The 25,920-nt window shown below is 34.3% G+C and overlaps 1 protein-coding gene across 4 annotated transcripts in view; it reads right to left on the reverse strand.

Moving 5' to 3' along the window:
- LOC123692206 overlaps positions 1-25,920 on the reverse strand; it is an 87,113-nt gene that overhangs the window by 24,719 nt on the left and 36,474 nt on the right. For 2 of the 4 annotated variants that reach the window (XM_045636907.1, XM_045636906.1), the window contains exons 1-8: positions 16,142-16,349; positions 13,089-14,197; positions 10,250-10,398; positions 9,039-9,318; positions 8,822-8,953; positions 6,892-7,074; positions 4,692-4,892; positions 844-1,068 (exon numbers count right to left, since the gene is read on the reverse strand). In XM_045636907.1, the coding sequence (XP_045492863.1) occupies positions 844-1,068; positions 4,692-4,892; positions 6,892-7,074; positions 8,822-8,953; positions 9,039-9,318; positions 10,250-10,398; positions 13,089-13,985 (2,067 nt within the window). In that variant the 5' untranslated portion in view covers positions 13,986-14,197; positions 16,142-16,349. Of the gene's footprint in view, positions 1-843; positions 1,069-4,691; positions 4,893-6,891; positions 7,075-8,821; positions 8,954-9,038; positions 9,319-10,249; positions 10,399-13,088; positions 14,198-16,141; positions 16,350-25,048; positions 25,182-25,920 lie in introns of those variants that run through there. The other 2 variants (XM_045636904.1, XM_045636903.1) reach the window with 1 other exon arrangement.

The raw sequence follows: 25,920 nt of genomic DNA on the forward strand, positions 1-25,920 counted from the left end.
CTACATTATACGCGTTATCGAGTGACAGACGTTGTCTGTGCCAATTTTTATTACTTTCTTCCGATGCTTTCTTCACTTCCATCGAAACTAAAATTGCCTTTTACTGCCAGACTTATATATTCAATCAAATCCATTCAACGTCGAGTAGACGTGAAAATGATACCGACAGTAAAGTTCTTTCAAAATTATTCTGTGCACTAGCGTGGAAGAACTAGAGTCGAAAAAAAAGTGAAGTCCTGTGTCCCCAAGAGGGGTAAGGGGCAGATGAATTGTGAATACATCTGTTTCGGGGGCGGTCAGAGTCGATAAGTATATATCAATGTGAATATGCATAGTCTGAAATAGTGAAAATGTGGATTATTGGCACTAGTATGGATAACCGTGAATTACTCTGTTTCAGTGCTGCAGACTAATTTAGATAAGTGTGTTTTAATGTGGATTGTGGTCTTGTGTCCATTAGTAAGTATTGGCACAATATACAGATACAACCAGTAGGGAAACTTCATACAAACATTCGAAATGGCTCACGCACATAAGCAAGACTTACGAGAATCGCAAGGGTATTCTTATATTGTCAGTTGTCATAATATTGTATGCGTATATTGTGGTATTGGTGTGAGTGAGAGACAAACTTCATCCGAACTGCAAGGGACTGGAACGCGCTTCCTGAATCTGTGTTCCCCGACGAGTACAATATGGGGGTCTTCAAGCGAAGAGTGAACCGGTACCTACTAGGGAAGCGCGTACCATCTTAGACCGCATCTTAGCTTTCCATCAGGCGAGATTGTAGTCAAGCGTTTCCCTATCTTGAATAAAAAATAAAAAAAAACTAGCTATACTCACGTAAGTCTCAATGAGATCGGATCGGTGCGGCACGAAGTAGTTGTGGTCCTCCATATCGCGGCGCTTCTTCACCCGCACGAAGTGTTCGAGCGCGTTGAGCGAGCGGCGCGCGCACGCGGCGGCGAGGAACTCCTCCACCGTCATGCCCTCGCGCACGCCCACTGTGGCCGTCGTGCCCTCGGGGAGAGACACGCGGACGGCCGCTTCGCCCTCCTCGCGCGACATCTTATTTCATTATTTATAACACATTATTGCACAAACAAAAATAAGGACAAAATAATATTAAAATACAAAAGAAAGGCATAGTTTGTACAAGAGGCGGCCTTATTGCTGAGCAGCAATCTCTACCAGGCAACCTGATTATAATAGATTAGGAAATAATCTACGGTCATTTGAGGTTAGGAAATAAACCAGAGTCTTTATATTATTTTATAGTTTTATAACATAAAATGCGTATAACTTTTGACAAGTTACACCCCGTATGCCGCATTTACTAATTTGTGCAAATAACGAAATAAGTATGTATTTTTTTTTTCATTTTACCGCATTAACTCAATAATGTTCGTAATTTGCCTCGTCATTCGCTTCGCTATTAGTACGATGTGTATAAGCGGTATAAGGGTACATGAAACCGCAATAAAACCGAAAGAGTAGAAGGAATTCGATTGCTGGTGGATGCTGTGTAGTCGAGCGGTCAGGCGTTACGGTGACAAGAATTTCGTGTCATGATCAAATTTTTTCTTCTCTTTGAGGTCATTTGTAAAGGTTATCCGGATTGATAAGTGACAAACTGATATTATACGGCTGTTAATATCTGCATTGGGGTAATTGAAATCTAAAATTACAATCTTTCAGAAAGTCGTTTTTAAATAGACCTAATAATGTTATATGTAGCTTCACATATCATAATAATTAAATAAAAATATTCATCACGAAAACATGACCTATATGAAAGCTCTATATCTACACGATGCTACGTAATATAGAGTGAAAACCAAATTTATTTTCGGTTATTATTAGTCGATCATTTACTACGATCAATGTAAATTACTCACAATATTTAAATAATTCAACCAATTTAAAAAGTAATTTTCTTCATTTCTATAGCATGAATAAATATGAGGACGGATTCGGTTTTTATCTTTTAATATTTGTACATCCGCTACGACAGAATTCCAATACCAGGTCATTAGTCATGGATATTAAAACCGAGCCCCTGAAAATCCCTCAAGCGACAATAATCTACAGAAATGCCTATTGTTTCGTTTCATGTTATTTTTACATAAAGGAGAATGCCCATTTTTGGTACTGGTTTTTCTCATGCATCAAGACAACAATATATTAAAAAAAATTTCGGCAATTTATAGGCCTTCTTATCATCGGAAAATATATTTTGAACAGGGAATGTTTTGTAAAATCTAATAAGACATGTAATTGTTTAGATCCGTTATTATAGATTTAGTGTCCATTACCATTTACATTTTTGGTACAGGTTTTTTCTCATGCATCAAGATAAAAATACTATTAAAAAAATCTCGGCAATTAAGAGGCCTTCTTACTATCGGAAAATATATTTTGACCAGGGAATGTTTTGTAAAATCTAATAAGACATGTAATTGTTTAGATCCGTTACCATAGATTTAGTATCCATTACTGGTTACCACGGTAACCAAGCGGTAAGTATTATGACATTTACTATGGTAAATAGCTAATATTGTTTTCATTGAATTACAAAAAAATCAATTAAAATAAAATCACTCTGTAAGGTATTGTTTATACACTGTAGGTTGTTTTAACATATATAGTGAAGTAAAATAATATAAATATATATAAAAAAATATTATTATGACATAGCTTGGTAGGTAACCAGTTATTTCTTATTTGTTTCTTTCTTCGAATATGTAGTGAAAAAATGATTCAAACAACAACAACAATATGTAAACCGAATAAAAACTCTATTGGCATTTTTTAAATATATATTTAGGTTTTCTTGAAATCCGTCCCGGAAGATTTCTGGTGCCTACCTACACTAGCCGATGAACAGAAAGACTTTGTCTGAAAGCATAAGCTCTACGCATAGATTAAATAAGTTAAACGAAAAATAACCTTCAGACGATAAAATACTACCTAAATCACACATAAACCTAACTAAATCGGGTTTATTTAAGTTTTGAGGTTAATTCACATTTTTCTCAATATCTTGAAAACCCCTGTTTTTATCACAAAAAAATCAATTGGTAAAAATCTTTTGAATATCGAAGAACCCTCCAAAACCACTCTGGCATTGACGCAACACTATACTGTGGTCCATACTTTCATGGGCATTCTCCTTTTCTTAAATTGTTAGAGAAGATAATAAGTAATTATTTTATATTCAAAATAATAACTCTAATATCTATATTCAAATTTGGTGGATTAAACAATATCTATTTTTATTATTAATTATATTAAAACGTTGTTAAATATTTATTTGTCGGTAAGTTTATAAGAAATATAACTAAAGTATAAATAAACACCTATAATCTTCTTTAGTGAGAATATAATAAACGTTGTTACTACACAATATAAACGAGATGTAGTATTTCAAATTACGGGACGGTTACTGGGTATCGAATTATCTAACATAAGCAGATTAAAGTTCCGACGGTATCGGATTTTACCTGTAAAAAATTCTGCAAAAGGATAATAAGGAATCTCCCGTTATTCTGATGTCGAGAAGCGAAAATAGGAATATTTTCAACTTTTCAAGTCCATTTTTAAATCTAGCATGTTTGTGTTAGCGAAGCGTGATGCCCGGTTACCGGAGTAATTTTATTTTTCAGGATTATGTTCGTCCCATATTTTATACATCAGCTTTACATTTTTATCCGATTAAACGTACCTTTTAAAATACGTTTTCGTTTTAAAGGTACGTCTATATTAATTACTAACAAAGTTCGTTACTATTAAAATCATTCCAGTTAAAACAATCCCCGAAGGACTCTTAAAGAAAATTAACATAGAACATTTATAAAAGTAAAACAAACAAAAACTCGACAGTTCGAGTAGACGAGCGTGCAGAATTTAAATTAATATTTTCAATTTATCTGCAAATACACTACGACTTCAATTGGAAAAAAGAAACCCTCATGATGCAAACTGGCGTATCCGAGAAATAAAAAGTTACGTTTTGAAACACTACGTGCGTAAAGTAGTAGGTAAGTACTACGGTAGTTTTCCAGCATCGATGTAAGTAAGGGTGTAGGAATTGACTGTTCATAATAATAATATTTGTCCGCTAGAAAAACTTGTAAGTTTTGAATCGATTAAGCTTAATAAATGTTGGTAGACATAATCTGCTTCATTTTTTCATCTGCTTGCTTAATTTTTTATTTTTATTACTCATTATGAAATAGCTATGTTACAGAGAGGTTAATACCTAGATTTAAGATAGAAAGCTATCACCACCACAACCCGTTTGCTTTTTTCTCTTTTCCCAGTCCTTTATAAGCTAAAAAAATATGAATTTTTGATGCAGTGATGATCGCGCACCATCCGAGAACCGCGCGGTTGCCTGCCCTATAGCACTTCACGGAGCGGCCACCATCACGTACCATCAGGGAACCACGAGCTTCGTCGCGGAAGAATTCTAATCAATACCCACGGCCCCATCATTAAAGCGGCTCGACGGAACACAGTGGGGTTTTAGTCGGTAAGAATCCGACATAACCCACGGCTCCTTCCCCGGGGGCCGTGGGTATCTTTGGAAGATTTCCCCACTATAAAAAAAGGGAACCACGAGCTTGGTTGCACACTCTATAGAACAGCACGGCCACCACCTTGAAGCATCTGTAGGGATTAGTACTAACCTGCATGGATCGGCGGCTGGAGCCGGAGTTAGAACGCGAGAGGTTGGGCGCGCGCCGCTTGGTGGCCCCGCGGCCCGCCAGCAGGTTGTTCAGCAGCGACGGCGAGCGCGCGCAGATGAACGCGTGGAACGACGACACGGTGAACACGCCCAGCTTGTTCAGCGTGCTCTTCGTGCCGCGTGACACGTGCGTCAGCAGCGACTGTGGACATGCCACCCTTGTACACTGCTACTTTACGAAATTTTTTTTGTGGTGTCTCGATGTTAGCCAGAAGGGCTTCTACATCTTATTACGCGGACGCGGCTTTACGTAACTTTAACAGCTATGTTTTATAGGTAACAACTTCTTAAGTCGTTCGTGGCTTCGTCGTCGCACACACGTTCAGTTTCCTGATCAAGAATTCAGATTCAGAGTTCCTTGGGACTAGCGCAAACGTATCGAACGTTAAATAGGAAGAATGGTAGCTAGCCTTGTGAATATTTTGTATGTAAGTAGATAATTCAGTTGCCGAATCCGAATACCTAATCAGGAAACCTGATCAGAAACCGAATTTGTGTGGCCAGCTATGTGTATTAGGGTAGGGAGGTCTTATTAAAATTGTCTCAATCGTATCAATAATACTTGCCGCGGCGTGCACGTTCTTATGTCGATACTGGCAAATTGAAACTAAAAAAGACATTCAATCATTATTCAATCTTTGTATCTTTATTAAATCAAGAGCTACAAAACTGCATAGTTATCCTTACAAGTTGAACAAACCCAAATCATATTAATATCAGGATTGTAAAGCCATTTATAAAGGCCTGAAAGTATCAAAGCGTTTTACTAGAAATGCTCGGACGAAATGTCACGGACGAAATCTACATATACCCGTGGCCCCGTCGTTGATGCGGCTTGACGGAATACAGTGGGGTTTTGGTCGGTAGGAATCCGACATAACCCACGGCCCTATCCCCAGAAGCCGTGGGTATCTATGCAAGATTTCCCCACTTAAAAAAAAAAAAAAAAGGATTGAGGCTATAACTTTGCTCATTTGCTAACAAAATGTAGCTCTTCAATTCTTACGGACGCGATGCTTTAATAAGACTTTTGTGACTTCTTGGTTGTTGTTTTGATAATAATGTGTGAAGACAAAATATTGCATTTACTTCGTAATCAAAACTTTCACCCGAACAAATTGTATGTTTTAGCATATTTGATTCCTTTTGAGGATATTCGTCCCGATTATTGGAAAGCTATTTTTGGGGTGACATGAACAGATATCCGTTGGACATTCGGCCGATGGATTTGTCAATTTGGCCACTGAAGTCGACATATTGAATTCTCTCTGTCAGCTTCGCTCCATAATGGATATTGAAAGGACGACCCGTATTATTATAAAAGGCATTATTTAAAATTTGAGATTTCTCATGAAAATCTCTCACAACCTCATAATATGTTTTAATAATTTAAAATACAAATCAATACTCTCATTAATCACAGTTCCGCAGAATACATCGTAACGCACCAATAATTTATACGACTAATGAAAGACAAATTGGATGTAGCGTAAAAATTTGATTGCTGGTACAAATCCATTATTAATACAACACCAAAGTAATTATAAACGTAGTACGATGTTAAACATATTATATATTATTGTACCAATACTGGTGGTTTTGTATTCAAATGGGACAGAGTATCCATCTACTTAGCGAGAGTTAATAATAAATTAAGCTGTAAGGTGTCATACAAGCGAGTTAGGGTCATCAGTTTCATCCTCGAGGGAATATAAAATGACTAAGGAATTTCAAGTTAACTTTATACCTGTAATACACGAATAATAAATCTTTTAGTTATTCAGGTGGCCTTTCATTGAAATACAATAACGCTATTCATGTACCAAACGATATTACCGCTAAATAGGATATTAGGAACATGATGCCACAAATGATGCTTATTCAGATCAATACACATTAAACGATTAGGTCACGTTTCGGTCACATACGCTTTGATCTCTCTATGGTTATAATTACACAATTATTCGCGAAAAGGTATTCATCATGCACAATATAAATTTTGAAACAAGTTGCGCTACAAAATCATATGAATATCCACCTGTATGATCATCATCATAAATCAAAAGAAAAGATATAAAATAATAGCACAGTAGAAATGAAAAGAAAAAATGTACATTAAGCTGGTATAGATATATATTTACCTTAGGATTGGGAAGTTCGCCGCTTTGCAAGCTGGCCATATAACATCGCAGGCGGAATTGTTCGCAGTGCAGTCGCTCAAGATTCTCCTCCCATTGTAACATTTGCACCGCCAACTGAGCTCTCGTTTCCGGGTCAGATACGACCGACTGTTGCAGGTCTGCCATGTGTTTCAATTTGTGGTCCTATATAGATTTATATATTCTCTTATATACCGTAGTAAATACTTAGCAATACAATGTTTCTGTATCTATTTCATATTTGCAATAATGCCAACACAAATACGAATAAAATTCTCGAACGGATAAACGCAATAAGTCATAAGGAAAGCACTACAGCATACTTTTCGAGGAAAAGGTTAAATAGGAAGAGCTATAAATCGCACGTATTTGCGCGAATGTGCGATAAAACGTATAAGTATGATGGTACTATACTTCGCCGTATTAAACTTCCTGTGGTTGATACGGTTCTGGCAATTTATAGCCTTTATATTAATTCAATATTGGTTATCATAACATAAAAACGCGCAGATGCCTGTTATGTTTGATTTATGTAGTGGTATTAAAATATGATAGGCATAGGAAATGAAGTCTGTAGATATTTTGTGATTTTTCGATCGACTTAGAAAAGGATTAAAAACGCTTGTACGTTGTAACAAGGTATGAGACAAACTGAGATATAAATATTATAATTTGAAGTACAGGAGCGGTTTCCAAAGTTTACTAGGGCACAAGGTACGCCATGAATATTAATGGCCGCGTGTCACCTGCCAGCGATCAAAAACATAATCTTAAAATGTTGTCACGCCATCAATGTCAAGACTTTTACATTGTTATGGCATTAAAAGTATGGCGAGTAACGCGAATTAATGAATGCAAATTTAATGTAACGTGAACTCTTTATTTTATTACATTTCAGTTAAACGTTTCGAGTGTGAACGGAGCATTAATTACGAGTCGTTAGACGGTTACGAGGGAAAAACGAGATATTGTTATTTAAGTATGCGAACCCTTATTTACACAATTTAGTGGAACTCAAAGCATATTTGCCTGCGGTGGTTGTTGGAGGTTGCAAAGGCTTAAGTGGCGGTCGCATAGTGCGGGCGGCGGGCGCGATCTCCGCACGGAACATTGCAAACCACATTATGTCTATGACAAGTCTATGACTTAAACTATTGCAAGCTGTTACATGTGAATGTGTTGCATTATTACGTATCGAGTTGTTGAGGATCAATAGATTGCTAGAGGTTTTATTCTACGAGAATATAAATAAAGCCTTGATCATTTAGTAGTAGTTTTCCAGATTACAGATTCCTGTTTTGTCTGTTTACCTTATCTGTAAGTATAAATGATAGCTAAATAATGTACTAATAAAAGTGTCGCATTATTTTCATTCATTTTCCGTAAAACTTTTATTTAAATTAATTTAGAGCTAAGCTCTAACATTAACTTTTTACCACTAATAAGTTATTAGGTCTGCGTTTTCCGAACTTTTTTTGCATACACAGTTTTAACAGAGTCATTATTACATGCTGCGCTTTTTAGTAAAACGATGCTATTTTATAAAACCTTAAGCGTGCATTTTAAAAACAGCAATATTGCAAAATAGGTATTTTGCCAAATACGGTAGGTATATAATATGAATGTTAGCTCAATCAACAATAGTTTTCAAAAGTAGTTAGAGATTCATGTCAGTCAAACAATACTTCTGTCGGTTCAGACCGAAGCTTTGTGCACTTAGGGTCGAGTCTCGCATAATTACTCCGTATCTGCATTGTGCTCAACACTATTCTGTTTTGCAAAACCGGACTAAAACCGTCTAATGCACAATGATTTCATTAATTATTCAAAGCGACGCGACGTCTATTTCAGAGGTATATACGAGCTGCACGTTGCAAATGCGATATTTATCCGCGTTAAGTAAAGTACGTACCGATTCAATGGCTTTTTCGAGACGGTAAATTTCCTCCTGAAGTAGGTGCAGCGTTCCGGTCTTGCCGCGGTGTCGCGCGAACGCCGCGGCGCATGCACTATGTATGCTGTTCACCCAGTTTTCGAGCTCCACCTAGGAAAATACAATAAAACTCATAACCGTGTTTTTCTTGCACTTCAACTTTTATGACGCATTTTTGCGATCATATTTCACGTACCTGACACGGCGCCTGGAACAGATACGCATCGCCGAAAGCGGTGCTCAGGCAGAATATGTAATCTCGTTTGGGATGCTCGGGTATCGGCTGCATGATAGCGCCGTCCACGATGATGAGATGCTTGGGCGCGGCCTCCACCGAGCGGCCCTCGCGCGAGTCGCACGGGTAGAACAGTAACGTCGTCCCCTTCAGGCAAACCCAATATCCCTTCCAGCCGCGTTTCCTCGCCAGCTCTATTTGATGTTTCTTACGAAGCAACCACTTCTTGACGCTCAAGAATCTAGACGATGTTAAATAGGAAAATACACAGAATTACTTTAAATTGACATAATACGGGTTGTCTATTATGACCAAACTAAATAGCGATCGATCATCGACGCTAATAATCGTTACTCGTGGTTGATGTGTTATCGAAATTTAATCACGGTGATTACATCGTATATTTGGAAATTGCGAGTATTTATAGTTTCAGAGCATCAATTTAACCAGAAATAATGATTAGTCCGATTGAAAGCCGGGAATGAGTTTTCAATTGTCAATTTTCAAATATCGCTAAATGTTTGTACTATTTGTTTCAAATTAGTTGCTCATTTTACTTTTATTATACTTTTTTTTTGACGAATAATCACAATATTTATATTTATCTAAGCGTTATTTAATTCGTAACTTTACTTCATAGTTTTTGTGAACTCCAAAAAATTTATACTCGTTTAAATCGCTTAATCAGATTTGAATACATTAATTAAATTCATTTCACGTTTTCATGTTTAAAATTTTCTAAAGATAGATGACCCAAAGTAAAAATATTAAAGAACCGACAGATATTATCCCAGAAATAACATCCTGTCTCTATACTTTGGGAGTAGCGTTAAAGGAACGTTGAATGGGTCACGGCTAAGATTTCCCTCCGGTCATTTGGGATTCATGGAACAGGAATTGTAGCCTTAAGAAATATAAAGGATGCTGTAGGCTCTAAGAAACTCGTCAACTCTTTACGACGTCACTTTCTTTTGTTGGTTTTATCCTTCCCTCCTACCGCAATAATTTTAAAGTTACGCAACACAGGTACTTAACGACACACTCTTTAATCAATGATGCCTTTAAGATGTCAAAAATAATAGTTTTATATTGAAAGTCACTTGTTTCAATTGAAATACGGGCATTCATACTCTTCAGGAAAGTTTTGAATCAGATAAGAACATAGGACTTACCCTGCTTTTCTAACAGCACCAGTGCAATTAAATGAAGCTGCCGCAGCTCCAGTTTGTTTGCCTTTATACGGTGAATTCATGGCGCTCTCTCCGGGATCTTCTTCATCAGATACCGCTGTCGTCAACGACATGCGATCGTCGTCTGATATCTATGTTCAAATTATAAACAGCATTAACAAAAAAAATATATGTGTAGTGTCCAAATATTTAGTTAAATATTATTCCTAATACTTAATTTTCGTGTTAAAAATGTTAGGTATATTCATTTTATATATTTTTTCCATTTTATACAAAAATAGAAAGGAAAATAAAACTGTTAATGCTAAATAAGAATAAAGGCACTGCGTATTCCTTAAGTTTCTTTTCATGTCTTTAAACGAAATACGCTGTACTTGAGGAACCGTATAACTGCAAATCTTAGTTTTCGCAGATCTTCACGGATTTAATTTTAATCTTGTTGACAAAATGTTTTGGAGCGTTTCCGAGAAATCAACGTTATTAGTGCTTGTACTATTAACTACATTGATATTACTTAATATTCAGAGTGCTAATCGGAATTACTTTACATATAAAATAAAATACAATGAAATGAAACATAAGTTAAGATTCGCATTTAGGTGTACCATGCTACAAAGTTCTTTCTTAATAATCTAAATGAATTTTTTATATTTTACTGGTGCCGTCAACACGCCTCAAAGAAAATTACATTCACTGTTAAAAGAAAGAAATTTAGCCCAACCTTCCGTGAATACGTACTTGGGCATAATTTTTAATGTTGTAAGTTGCCAAGACGGCAAGCTATACGTTTATGTATTCTGGCTGTGTACCACGGTGTAAAGCAATTTACCGCCAGTCGTGCCCTCATTTCTAGGACTTTAAATTGTTACCTTGTAGGTATGTATGGACAACGAAATTGTTTTATAAGTACGGTTTAATTTATGCTAATTAATAAATCCAATTCATTCGGGAAAAAAGTTTGTTTTCAATAGTGAAAACATGTTCGACGCTGAGAGTTACGGTCTATATTGAAATAATAATTTTCACTAGATCCTATTTAGGTGTCAATTACGATATAATAAATTACGCGATGAACTTCTTTCCATTATTGATTAAATAAGATTATCTTTAGAACTTTCAAAAGCAATAAATTATCATTAAAATAACAAGAACATATTGCTTTGAAGCGCATGCGGGCCACGGCAGCGTGCACTCGGCTCGATGGCCCTTGACGCCGCCACCGGCGCTCTTGCCTCTTTTCTCTTAAAAATATGTACAACATATAATAAAATTTGATATGTAATGGAGCATAGTCTCCGTGATAGCACAAAAGAATGAATATGGGACAGAACATAGCGGCCATACAAAAAAAGTGAAGAAAAATTCTCAAAACAATAATGAACATTAAACACAACAAGGCAGAAAAAGTACAATTATGTATTGTTTAATGATAACGATGTAACACATTCATTTAAACAATGGAATTGTAATCCGCTTTAGTAAAGTGCTTAGTTACCTTATCGTATTGATTATATAGCAATTTAAATCTTATTAAACTTTAAAAAGAAGAACAGTGCAAAGAGGTATTAAATTTAGTTTAAATTAATCGCCGCTCGGCATCTCAAAGTCTCGGTAAGTTATAACCACAACTACATAATGGTATACTTATTTATACTTCACTCGTTCCACAAGAGGTAGTTTCGAAACTTTGACTTAACATAATATTCTAGTCGAATATCTAAACCTGACTTTAGAAACGTACGAATAAAATAAATAATGTAAGTTAAGCCGAGTTTCGTTGTATTAGTCAACGGCAATAGCATTAATTAATGATTGAATCCGGAACCAATTATTAAATTTAAGAAACATATTAATCATTGCATTCAGCAGGTGACGAAAGCGTTCGAGCGTTAAAAATGTATATTATATATTTTATCTTTTAGTAGAGCTTGAACTCGTCCCTAGCAACATAATACAATTTTTGACAAAATTCTTATGTTACTTAAATGTAGCAAATGTGAACAATTAAACCAAGCTGCTAAGCTTCGTTGCTGCAGTGCAGTTATTGCACTTAATAGTCACAAATATTAAAAACTGAAACTATCCTAAAAGATTAATGCTAAACGTGAATTTGTTCTCGAAGAATAGTCATTTAATGCAAATTGAGACACTTCTGCATTGCCACAGAGTGGAAATATAAAAGGCCTCATTAGTAAAAAGGGAAATTGCAGCTTCTCACGGTGAAACCTAGAATAAGGTCACCGTTCGCTATATTCATAGATTTATCATGATTTATGTTTAGCTGCAAAAATAAACGCAACAGAAAACCTCAAACCAGTAGTTGTTCCAACAATGGAAATGTTCAATTGTTTAGATAGTTTCCGTTTGAAATGGTAAAAGCGTGGTGTATACAAGAATACAACAGGTTCCATTTATTAATATATATTTTTCGCAGTTTTTAGCATATATTTGTGCAAATAATATGAATATTGCGGTATCGTATATAGGTTATTCTACGATTGTTACAATATTTGCATTGTTGAGTGTATAAACGATTCAGGTGTTCGTAATCCAATATCCCGATAGTATTAAAGTTATAGGCAGTAGTAGTAGGTCCAGAGCATAATATCCTAAATGTTTCTAATAGTAAACAATCACATAAATTGAAAGCATACTTATAGTTAACTATTTGTTGTGATCCAACAAAAGCGAGCTACGATATCTACGAATATCGTAGCTCTTCGTAGAAGTAATATTCGTAGGTCTATACGTGTAGTTGCTTTAGTAATACGAGTGTAATAAATTATTTTCATGCGTTAAATATTCAAATTGAGGTCCTTACCTTTGTCAAAAAAGTTTCATTGCATGTTTGTGCAGTACCCTTCCAGTGATAATGTCTAAAGCGGACATTGCCTAGTAATTTTGCGCCCTGTAGTATTGAAACTTCGTATACAATACGCCGAATATTCAGGACATCTGTACGTTTTTTGTATTTATTCAGTTTCCGTCGACGAACTATTCGCTCATCGGGCTCTGAATATTCTCCGGTACTTGTGAGTCCTTCCTCGGCAGCCCATGCACTCAATACGCTTTCAATAAAACTAAATAACTGTTGCACGTTCGGTTCTAATTTACTTGGAATATAAAGGTATGGAGATACAGTTTTTTTCGGCACAATAGCTTTTTCTTCTGGCTCATCTTCAGGAGGCGGGGCTACGTCGTGATAAGGGCACGTGTGGGTTTTGTGATGATGATGATGGTGATGGTGGTGATGATGATGCTTTAATTTGCGTTTAGTTTCTTTCGCAGCCGATTCGCTGCCGCCTTCTCCCTTTTCTCCGGTTTCCCCACCACTCGAGTGTGAATCCCCGCTTCTTTCCCTGCGTGGTTTTGGACGACCGTTTGAAGTGAGAGCTGCTAATGTACCTGAAGCTAAACAGCAATGATGGGCGACACAGCAAAAGCGCGCGTCACCCTTCTCTAGTCCCGTATGAGCTTTGTGGCAAAACGATATATCTGGTATTCTCGCTCCCAAAGCCGCCAAGTGAGCCCGATCGGCGCATACTTGCATAAGAAGGTTTTCACCAAAATGCACAGTCTTGTGGCGTCGGCGACGTAAGTGCATCACGGTACCGCTCCCGGAGAGGGAAGCCGGTGCGGAGGCCGACGTGGGCTTGCCGCGGTGCTCCGGCGCACGCACACATCGAGGCGGCGGCGCGCGGTGCGTCTCCACCATCATTGGCGAGGTGCGGCGTCAGCGGCCGGGTCGCGAGCGTCACCTCATTACGACTCCTTCCTTCTCTTTTGTTATGCTTCCCCTTTCTTCAACTCAACTTTATATTATGTTCATCGTATCCATTTTATTTGAGAAATAAAAACTTAGTTTAAGTCATTTTCACGTTTTTACTTATTCTTGGTTTTAGGAATGTTCTTCAATTAATACAATTTACCCTTTAATTATATTATTAAAAGTTGAGTTATTAGTACATACGAAAAGGAGTATGTTTAGTATAATGTAATTGTCCATATTGAAAAACGATAAATTATTTTAATCTCTTCGATGTTCATTATAACCGCATTCATATTATGAATTATTATGAAAATAACAACCAATATTAATTAAATGTTATCCTTATCTTTCCAAAGATCACTCCATATGTAACAATTTTCTTATATCCGTTATTTTTATGGGTTAAATAGCATGTCCTTTTAGAAATGAGAAACTATTTTTTATTTTTACGAGTTATCATGATGTATATTGCTGCTCGTAAGCGTCAGAGGGTAGACACATTGCGTTAAAATATTTCATAATGTCAGTTGATGTCAGTGGATTTCTGCTATTTGTGTTTTATATAATATACATATATTTTTTTTACGTATTACATAGTATTACAAATATAAGTGGAGCGCTAATGAAGCTTTCTAGACAAACAAGGGGGGAATGACAAAATTTAATGTACCTATATCAAAATAATAAAATAAAATCACATTAAATGGAACGAAATCCAGGTTCAAATAAAATTTTAGTTTTGGGTGCAAGATCCAAAATTTTTTTAGTGTATCTTTAAATTAAATAGAATTATTTTTTTTGTAAGTATTTAAATGATGAAAGACTAAGTGAAAAAGGTTTGCTGTTGTTACGGAGGATCATTAAATTTATGAATTTATATTTTTTACATTTTAATTACGCTAAGAGCTAGTAAATCCCTGAGGGGTGAGTTGGGCCGCATCGTGGTAGTGTCATCACATTTGGACTCATCAAGTTGGCGCAGCGGATAGCATGATAACTAAAAATATATCTCGAATTTACTTCATAAGCTTTTTAATAGAACTTCGAAGTCTCCTACTATTTCTAATTCTAAAAATTATATTGCTTCTACTTATACTTCTGATAGAAAGTTGAAAACAATTTAATAATTCGAAACACTTTAATAAATATCTAATGGAACAATTTTACAAAATTCTTGTTTTTAAATATCTATTAATTTCTACAATGTGAACTTTTTTAACTTGTAAAACGATATTTTTTGGGTGCAAGAGGTGGTAGACCTTTTTTAATAATTTATAGATATCGCTTAATCTTAATTTAAAAATACGTATATATGATAACATTCTAGATCCAATTTACCTTAAAAGATAAACGTTTTGAAGAGAGTATAATTTATCGGCTTATAATTGCATAGTAATTCACTTATAAGTTATCTTCATTTACGAATTTTGAATTTAAATCAGTAAATATTATTTAATAAATAAACTGTATATAAATAAAAGACATCCCCATTTTTATACAGTTTTTTTTACAATGTAATTATATCTAACCAAATTATTATTTTATTTGTTTTCAAAAAGAAGTACAACTTATTTAGCAATTTGATCATTAATTCTGTCTTTGTATATTTAGGCTCGTATCATTGGTTTAATAGAAAACGTTACAGTCCGCATCTCTTTACCTATCTCTTATTTTACATTAACAATTAATAAAAATAATGGGTACTTGTTTTATTGTTTTACAATTCCAATTATATTAAACGAGTAGGTATAACCTATTTATAAATGAAATAATTAAACGAGCAAGCAATAAGAAAAATGTTTATCAACTTTGTAGATATTTAAATAGAAGGTAGCGTCCTGCATTGCGCCAAATATCCATTGGTTTTAGTTATATTTGTTCTCCAGATAAATATAAGGGAATAGCCATGGACAATGTCAAATGAGTGTACAATGTATTTGCTTTCCTTAATTTTAGTGAATTGAATTTATCGACGTGTTTTTCAAATATAAAACCAGATTTAAATCATAAAATAATTGTACTAATAACTCAACTCGATTATCCCTTGTCTTTTGATAAGCGGGCAGTTATGAATGATTAAAACAATTTTTGATGAAACGATAAACCTGTTCAGATGACGTCTATCACCGCGAGTAAAGGCGTAGGTACACATCACTTTAGCACATGTACTACGATAAAGCCCAATCCATAGTATCAATTATAATAGACATCGGTATAAGTTAAAGCCGCGGTCGAATGTTTTTTCAGTTCATAAATAAATAACTTTATGAGTTACATAATCGAGCACCGGTAACACAGAATTGCTCCAACGCCCAAGCGGTTCTCACTGCGACTGGATCCGGCACGCGTCGCGGAGGGTGGCCGTAATCGTCAAACATCGTTACTTCTCGGAGAGAAACGATCGTCCGATTTGGAGCAAGCGCGACAGAGGGCGGGCGGCGCCATGGCGCCTCTGTACCAGTATTTATGCGCCTCGGACTCTATACTACCTCTACTCTACCCTACCCAATCTCACATTTCGATTTAATTGGTATCTTTATTGATGGATTTGATAGCAGCGACATGAAATCATTCCTGTACATGACAATATAAGAATAAAAAAGTACTTTGCGTTGTACATAGAAACATAGAAAAAAGTTTGGATCATCTAAATTCTACCTGAAGGCAAAACATGAAATAAACATTTTATATTACTTAATTGAAAACGAAACGAAAATAACAGATAATAGATATTGAAAATAAATCTTACGCAAACATTACGTATTTGCTCTTGATATTCATCTCCTTTCAACTTTTCACTTTATTGTACCAATAAAAGGTTTGGATTCTTTATTAATGTTAGTTTTATGTTTTACATGTACTTTTTTTTCTGTGAAGGAATGTCTTCCTAACGTGAAGAAGATAAGATATTAATTTTACACATTTATCTTATTTATTTTAATAAAATGTTAAAAAATAAAAATTTATTTTTAAATTCCAATAACAATTACATATAACGATAGGATAGGATATCAAAATATATGAACTGTTGTCATGTTAAATAATAAAATGGATAACTTAGAAACTTAAAATGCAAAACATGTTTTGATCCAAATACTTTATTTAATTATGGCACAGACGTAATGGCGCAAACCCCTCTTTCGTGAAGTGAGCTGTTTCACGCGGAAAATATTCGCAGCCTGCGTTTGAAAAGAAAATACCAGTAAGGGAAATGCGTTTAGATTTTGTAAGTGGTCTCCGGGTCAATGTACTTTGCAAATTACAAAACCTATTCGGTACGAAATTCTTGGATAACGCTTGGGTAATATTGATTGATGTTAATGTGTAAATTTTTGGAGTATGATTTTCTTATCCTCGATATTTTCATTTTTGCACAAATATTTTCATATACTGATATCGTATTTTAATCTTAAATTATATTGTCCAAATAGAATTTATAAAAGAAACATATTCGAAAATTATTTTCTCTATTACTTGTGTAGGTATTATCTCTGTATAAGTATCATTAAGTAAACCATTTCATCCACATACGTATTGAATCGTAATAACGTTGCTTATTTTTTGCACTCTGCAAATGTAATTAATGAAATATACGTTGACACTTGTCTCGTCTAACAATTATGCCACATATAATTGGTAGAGCAAATGAAATGAAAGCATGTTATATGTGAATATAGAGCTGGTAGTTAAGCGCAGGCGTGAGGCTTTATAGGTCCCTCTCACACTCCCCTTGTGCTCGCTGCACAAATGGAGATGCGACGCGACATCTGTGAGAATGTCACCAGCATTACTGCTTCTGTCAGCTCTGTTCAGAGTAACAACGTCACGATCGGCACTATTCCATTGCAATCTGTGTTAAAAGGCATCGGAAACAGATCTACGTGACGGAGTTAATATTTTTCACAGGCATAAAGTGAAAACTCCAAATATGCAGATAAATATATTGTATTACCTATTCATTTTCCATAAGATAAATATTATACATAAAAAGAGACTCCAATAAATATTCTGAATGATGATTTCTTTAATTTTACTCAAACATTTAATGTTTCAAACAGACTTATTATCTGACGTTTTCTTATTTATGAAAAAGTAGCTGAGTTGTTTTAACAAAAAATATATAAGTCCCGCCAGCTATTATACGTAGTAACAATAGGGACTTTACTTCCGACCGCGAACAGAAAAGAGGTTACAGCTAAAGTAAATGCTATAGTTTGTATAAAACGTAATAATACTACAATACGGAAATTTTAAAAATATATGTATTCGTTACATAATATTTATTATATTTGTACTTATTTAAAACATTGTTTTCAAATGGATAACGGTGAAACGTTTAAATGTTTTATTGAATGATTACGAGAAACCTTATATTATTACTTTCATCAGGATGAGCTTTTAAAGTAATCCATGTTTACATTTTTGTAAGAGAAATAGAAACCTCGACATAGTCCGAGCCTGCTAATAACGGTTGGGAAGTAAACAACGCCTTATATTTCTAAAAGCTTTTACTTAAACAGCGCAGACAACTTTATTTAACCGTAAGGCATCCATTAGAAGGAAATAGTAAATTATCAGAAATGTTTATCTAACCTCACATCAACCTTCATTAAAATACTGTTGTCGTTTTGAATGTTATTTTTCTGAAACATTTTATTTAAATAAGTTAAGTTTTTTAGCGCACCACCTCTTTGTCTGTGCGGCGGAGGTGAGATGGCCTAGATCCATGGATAAGATAAAAGATGTTGATCGTAAGGATACTAATCAAATAACTTTAAAAGCATCATCGAGCTCACTATCAAACGTAACATTCATTTTTGGTGTTCCATTTGATGAAGCAAAAAAGACAAGAAGTCTTTTATAAGATTAATATATTTAGATTATTTAAAATGCTTGTTGGGGATGAGCTGAAATACTCGTAATAAATTTTATACTACGATCCTAAGTATAATTTTATTGAAATATCTAATATATAAAAATCAATGCCACTTTTCGTTGTAATTCCATAACTCGAGAACGGCTGAACCGATTTCGATAATTCTTTTTTTATTATATTCCTTGAAGTACGAGGATGGTTCTTATGTAGAGAAAACGAAAATATGTACCACGGGCGAAGCCGGGGCGGACCGCTAGTATATTATAAAAAAGGTTTCCTTATTCTTATATGATATTCTTTCGGTAGGTCACATATTTTACATTCGGTACATCACTTAGTGCAAACAAAAAGTGTTTTTCATCGGTCAATAAAAGAGTAATAGATTCAGAAGTTAGTTTTGTTTTGTAAATAATTAACTATTATAAGTCAATAATTGACGATATCAAAAAATGTTATTCATCTATATCTATAATAATATTATAAAGAGGAAAGGTTTGTATGTATGTATGTATGGTTTTCACGCATAAACTATACTAAACTGATTATTATGAAATTTAGCACACATATAGAGGATAACTTGGATTAACACACAGGATAGGTTTTATCCCGGAAATCCCTCGGGAACGGGAACAATGCGGGTTTTCCTTTGAAAACCCGGGCGAAGACGCGGGTGAAAAGCTAGTATATTATAAAAAGTAGTACCTTACGTATTATTAAGACCGAAAGGTATATGAAAGGTTTTTAGAATTGTATGTAACACACAATAAGTCAGAGCGAAAAAATATTCCCGTGTTAGAATAATTAATGAAATCGCTAAAATGTGGAGGTTGACAGACTGAGGTCTCTTCAACCTCGTTTCGTAAAAGGGTCTCCGTACAAAAAACGTGTTACCTATTGGAGAAATATGAATTTATTTTTGGATAATGTATTATTATACTGAATAAGTATTCATATTTCAAAGTGTTAAAACGAAGTGACTGGTGCGACAGGCCTTCATTAATTTTTGACACGTGGTAATGAGGATAGGGTAAATGGGATACCGCTCCAGGATCCAACTACCCAAGTAAGCTGTCAATTTGCGACGTAATTTAGTCACTCTATTGATAATATATATTATTGCTTCCTAACTTCGATTAAATGTGCTTTTGAAAACAACTTGTTATCTATTTCCTTGTTAGTTACTTCAGTAAATTCAGTTTATATGTTATTTAAATGTATGTTTTGCTTAACGAACAACCTTGACGATCGAGTTTTGTTTGAATGCACACAAATACCAGTAAAATAAAATTGAAGTGAGGCGAAACAATGTTATAAAGGTGTGTATTTTTAACTATAGAACTACAGAATTTACAGGAAGGGTCGAGTGTCAGAGTGAAAGAACCGAGATCAATAGGAAGTCGACCCTGACACAATTTGCAGTGCCCGTAAGGCAGACGGGGTTGCGGTCGTGGTTGAGAATAAACATTGGCTCTCTAGAATCTATTAAGATTGAATAATGGGGTGTCGAACGAAGTGACTTCTTTTGTGAGATTATTTTATCATGTTTCAGTAGATCTTGTCACGAGCCTTATGCTTTTGTATTATTCTCAATGAACTTTGTAGTTGCATTTTAAATGAAATTATGAGCCGCATAAAGCATTTTTTGATTCAACGAGTAACGAGTTCTACTTATAAACGTCATTTTGTTAATGTCTAAGTATTATATTATTCTGTTTTATTAAAAATTATAATTTGTTTCTGCATTGCATGGGGGAAAAATCTGATGAATATTTTGATGATCTTTATTTATATTCCAACGCAGGTTTACGTTTAGTGAAAGACTTTTTAAACATTATAAAAATTATTTAACTTAACTATAATAATTAAAATAAATAAATAACGGAAACAGAAAGCATAATATAATTTTACAATGTCATGTTTGGTTTTGCAAATGATTCTATATTTACTTCTACTCTACATACACGAAAGGAATTATTATTAATGAATTGTTTGTTATATGAGAAGTTTGTGTTGTTTGTTGTATGTTTGATGCAAAAGTGTTTAATGTGTATCATATTCAACTGCTTACTTCACTAGACCAATAACAATCTAATGTTAAGGTCATTAGTATTAAAGCATTAAATCAAACGAATTTGTAATTGTTATAATATGCTATAAATGATATTCGCAAACGTAAATCATACATGCTAATTTGTTGCTCTACTATTTCTAACGTTTTCAAGGCTATACGCGCACAGGAAAGGAGAAAAGAGGACAGTTAACTATGCTTAACACAACAGATACAAATATGTATGTAGTAACATTTCTATTTCAAAATATAGTTTGTACTAAATTACCTGAATAAAAACAGCGCTCTTCGATTTGATGGCCCCCATCCAGTTACCAAATTAACATTTTGGTAACTTAATTTTTTTAATATTTAAACTGTTCATTGTACTATGATATTATATTACTAAGTAAACCACAACAACGATATTGAAATTATACTCTAATAAAGAATTCAATTCCATTAACGATTTTTTACTATTTAGAATTATTTAACAGAGCCTGGCAGTATGAGAAATTATTATCTTTAATAGAATATTACACTTAACAATTAAGTTCTTATCACAGGTGGATTAAGCAACACAGAAGCAGGAACTCTACTTTAATACTTTATATAAGAAATAGAACACTACGTTAATTGAAAACGATGTATTTATATCCAGTCTAGGCCTCTACAATTGACTCGACGCACAATCGGGAGATATGTTGTACAACAACACTAACATTTAACTGGCTAAACAGTCTATAATTTATGTGTATAACAACCATGATAAAAATTAACATTAATTAACGAATTTACTATGAACATTCGTAACGTATCGCCTCCGTCGGGGTCTTCTTTGTCCGTGCACTTGACAGTAATAGCTTTGTATTTACACAAACAAAACGTCTCAACTTTCGATTCAATGTTCTCCTTCGCGACATTCGACACGTCTAATTAGGGGTTCGTGTGAGAGTTCGGAATCCACGGTTTGTTTGTTTCTCGTGTCACAGGAAATTAGAAATATAACCTCAAATAATATTTTTATGCCACGTTCAGGATACGATTGGTGAGTTTCAGCGCAGCGGCGAGCGTTGCTCATTGCGCAGGCCCTGGCGACGAGCGCCGACCTCGCACGACCGTTCCCAGACAATCCGCTCCTATTCTATACGCTATACGCTATACCCATCCGCTACATTTCTATGCTTGCTCCAAATAGTGCATAATAAAAGGTGCAACATTCACCCTATGTTTATATCTTATACTTCAATCATAGCTTGTTAGTAAAAGCTTTTTCATGCCTTTTAAATCGCATTTATAAATAATAATACAAACAAAAAATTTTTCTTCATGAATTGAAAAAAGGGAACAATATTATTTTAACACAAATACTGGTTTACACACAGAACAGTAAGAACATTTACTGTTCTGTGGGTTTACATTTACTTTTGAATTTATTTAAAGTAATGACAGAAATAAAAATTAATGACAAGTTCAATCATCAATTTCATACTCAAGTTTTTCATTTCGAGTATCAATTTCATAGAATAAAAACATTAATTAACAGACAATTGCCTTTTATTCATCATTTAACTAACAAAATATTATTATTCGACATAAACTCTTTTGTGACAAGTTAACATATTATTTTAATAATGCATGAACGAAACATATAACTACGTTATTAAAATATTAAAAAACTATATTCTGTTTTATGTGAAATTTTCTTTGATAACATATTGATGTTAGAGGTATATTATTGGGGAATTTCCAGCGTTATAATGTAATGTGAAACTTGATAAGATGAGTTGTAAGGCTTCTAACCAACGTGCTGTTTGTTAAGTTATTAAACCATAATACAGAACTGATTATAGATAGAATTAAATACTATTTATCTAGTAAGTAATACACTACGTAATTTAACTGTACTTGATCCCAAGCAGTAATTCCGATATTGTTCGTTTTTATTTTTATCAACTCGCTGACAAATTGGCTTTATTATTTTGAAAGGCTGTTTTGAATTTCAGATATAATTTAGATCAGATTGCTATAAGTAATTACGAGGCACAAAATACATTCAAATAATAAAAGCTTTGTTCTCATTACATTATTTTTTTGTTATAAATATTTTATAATTGGTTTTGATTTTAAAGCAATATTTTATACAGCTGTTTTGATCCACAAATACGAAATCATATTATATTTTTAATCCAACTTAATGCGTTTTGCATACCTCTGTAGAATAATTATTATATTATAAAAATGAAATTATGAATTGTTAGACATCCCCTCGCGCCAGCTCAGTCAGGATCGGATGATCCGGGATAAAAACAAAAGAAAAATATCCTTATAAACGTATATTTAGAAATATGTCGCTTTCTAAGGGTGAAATAATCTTTATAATCTCGTTAGTGATCTAGTTATAGTTTATCCTTTATCTACACTAAAGAGGAAAACTTTGTTTGTTTGTTTGTTTGATTGTAATGAATGGGCTCATAAACTACTGGACCGATTTTAAAAATTCTTTCACCATTCAAAAGCTACATTATCCACGAGTAATATAGGATAGGTTTTATCCCGGAAATTCCACGGGAACGGGAACTATGCGAGTTTTTCTTTGAAACCGCGGGCGGAGCCGCCGGCGAAAAGCTAGTAAACAATAAAGTGTTTTCTCTTTATGGTATTAATAGATGTATAATTAATATCAAAATAATCAGGAATGACTATTAACAATTCCAATGATGCGTTAACGATAGCTTCATATGGATACACACAATATAGCTAACATTGATGATGTTAGCCGCTTCAGAGCACATCAAAGAGTTTAATAGCCTACAGCCTAATGCTTATCAGACGGTGCTATATATATTACCAATACATATACATCTTAATATATATTATAAAGGCGAAAGTTTGTAAGTATGGATGTATGGATGTTTGTTACTCTTTCACGTAAAAACTACTGAACCGATTACAATGAAATTTAGCACACATATAGAGGGTAACTTGGATTAACACATAGGATAGTTTTTATCCCGGAAATCCCACGGGAACGGGAACTATGCGGGTTTTCCTTTGCAAACGCGGGCGAAGCCGCGGGCGGAAATCTAGTATTACATAAAGTTACTATATGTGTATCGTTTAATTTATTTTTGTCAACAGCCGTAAACATCTCATTTTATCTTTTTATTAATATTACAAGAAGAAGGTAGCATTTCAATTTTGTCTAACTTTTAAAGTGTTCAGACTGTTCTTGGTTTATCTGAGTAAAGTAACGAATTTTTAAGTAACGCAAACTTTAACGAATCCATTACTTTACATAAAAAATGAAATTAATTTTGAATGATTATTTTCTTATTTGTTCTGTTTCAGTTGTAGTGACCTAGATTGACAATACAGTGAAACTTGGTTAATTGGGACCTGGATAAGTGAGAAACCTCCATAACTGGAACTCATGCTGAGGTCCCAACACTTTGGCACTGAATTACCTCTGTTAGTGGGACGAGGTAAACTCTATATCTGGGATTTGTTCTTTCGATTTATCGTCATAGTTACCTCTATAACTGAGATAGCGAGTAAATTTTATATGCATAAACCTCTGTAACTGAGATAACATTGTTTGTTTCTCATTCTTATTCTATCCACAAATTCCACCCGTAATACCAAGTACGTAAGTACAAATTTTGAGCTTTTAGTTTTAGTTAAAACCTTCAGTTTTAGTTTCGCTTTACTATCATACAGATGTTTTTTTAAATGTATAATTGATATAACCTGTATTCTCACCTCTACTAATGGAACCCTCTGTAAATGAGACAGATATTTATTTATACCTGTATATCTGAGACACTGGGTAAGTGGAATACCTCTATAAGTGAAACGACATTGCAGGTCCCTTGATATCTCACTTAACCAGGTTTCACTGTATATTAAATTCGCATTCAGAATTTTTACTTTGTCACCTGCTTTTTCTTACCAATACGAAAAACATATGGTATTTTAACATCTCAATACATTCCCGATTCAAGGTAAGAGTTGCCGATACCTCTACACATCAGATAAGTCCGTACACTGCAATACCTAAAGGAAATTCATTATCTATCTTTCACTTACCTCACTAGAAGTCAAATAGCATATCCTGGAATCCGTGCTATCGATGGAAGCTTGCTGCACGATGCCGTACCGCGTGGACTCCCGGTCGCTCGTGTACTCTGAGCGGATGCTGTCTTGGCGATCGAATACACCGCTGCAACAACGACTTGGTTTTACCATCTACACTCCTGATCTAATACTAAACTGCCTAGTAGAACCGGAAAAGAAAGACATGTAATATCTATCAATATTTATTAATCATCTAGTAGACTACGTGGACTGTGGCTATAAAAGCTATGACCGAACAGAGGATATAAAGTACGATATGAATGTGGATTTACTTCAAAGAAAATAATTATTTTATTTTTTATTTTTTATCCTACTTCGTCAGTATTCCTAAACTAATAGCTGCCTATTAAGGACGCTATAACGTATTTTTACAAAAACACGCTGTTTTTCGGTACCATTTTAACTTAAAGCAATTACACGTGAGAACATAGTAATATCTTAATTTAAAGATAATATATTCAGCTCTACGTTCATCTTATAAAAATTGTACGACGTCATACAAAATTGTCGCTGAAATACGTTTTTTCCATCACAATAAACGCATAAAATGCAAAAAAAATGGGGTCTAAACCGGTACCATTTTAGGAAAATTAAGAGCCTAATCTATCTTCTTAACTATATCTTATTGAGGGATATATAGTCCTTTATATATGGTGTAATTTTTATGAATCTAAATCAAAATTTTATTTCAATAATGAGCTAAATTAAAAATACTTGTCGATTTCTTCATACATTTTGTTCTCGCGGTTCGTCAGACCGCGCTCAGAAGCGCTCTTGGAAGGACGGGTGTATCGCTCCTCGTGCCAAAAATAAAAACGAAATAA

This window comes from Colias croceus, chromosome 6, assembly GCF_905220415.1.
Source record: "Colias croceus chromosome 6, ilColCroc2.1".
Lineage (NCBI taxonomy): Eukaryota > Metazoa > Arthropoda > Insecta > Lepidoptera > Pieridae > Colias > Colias croceus.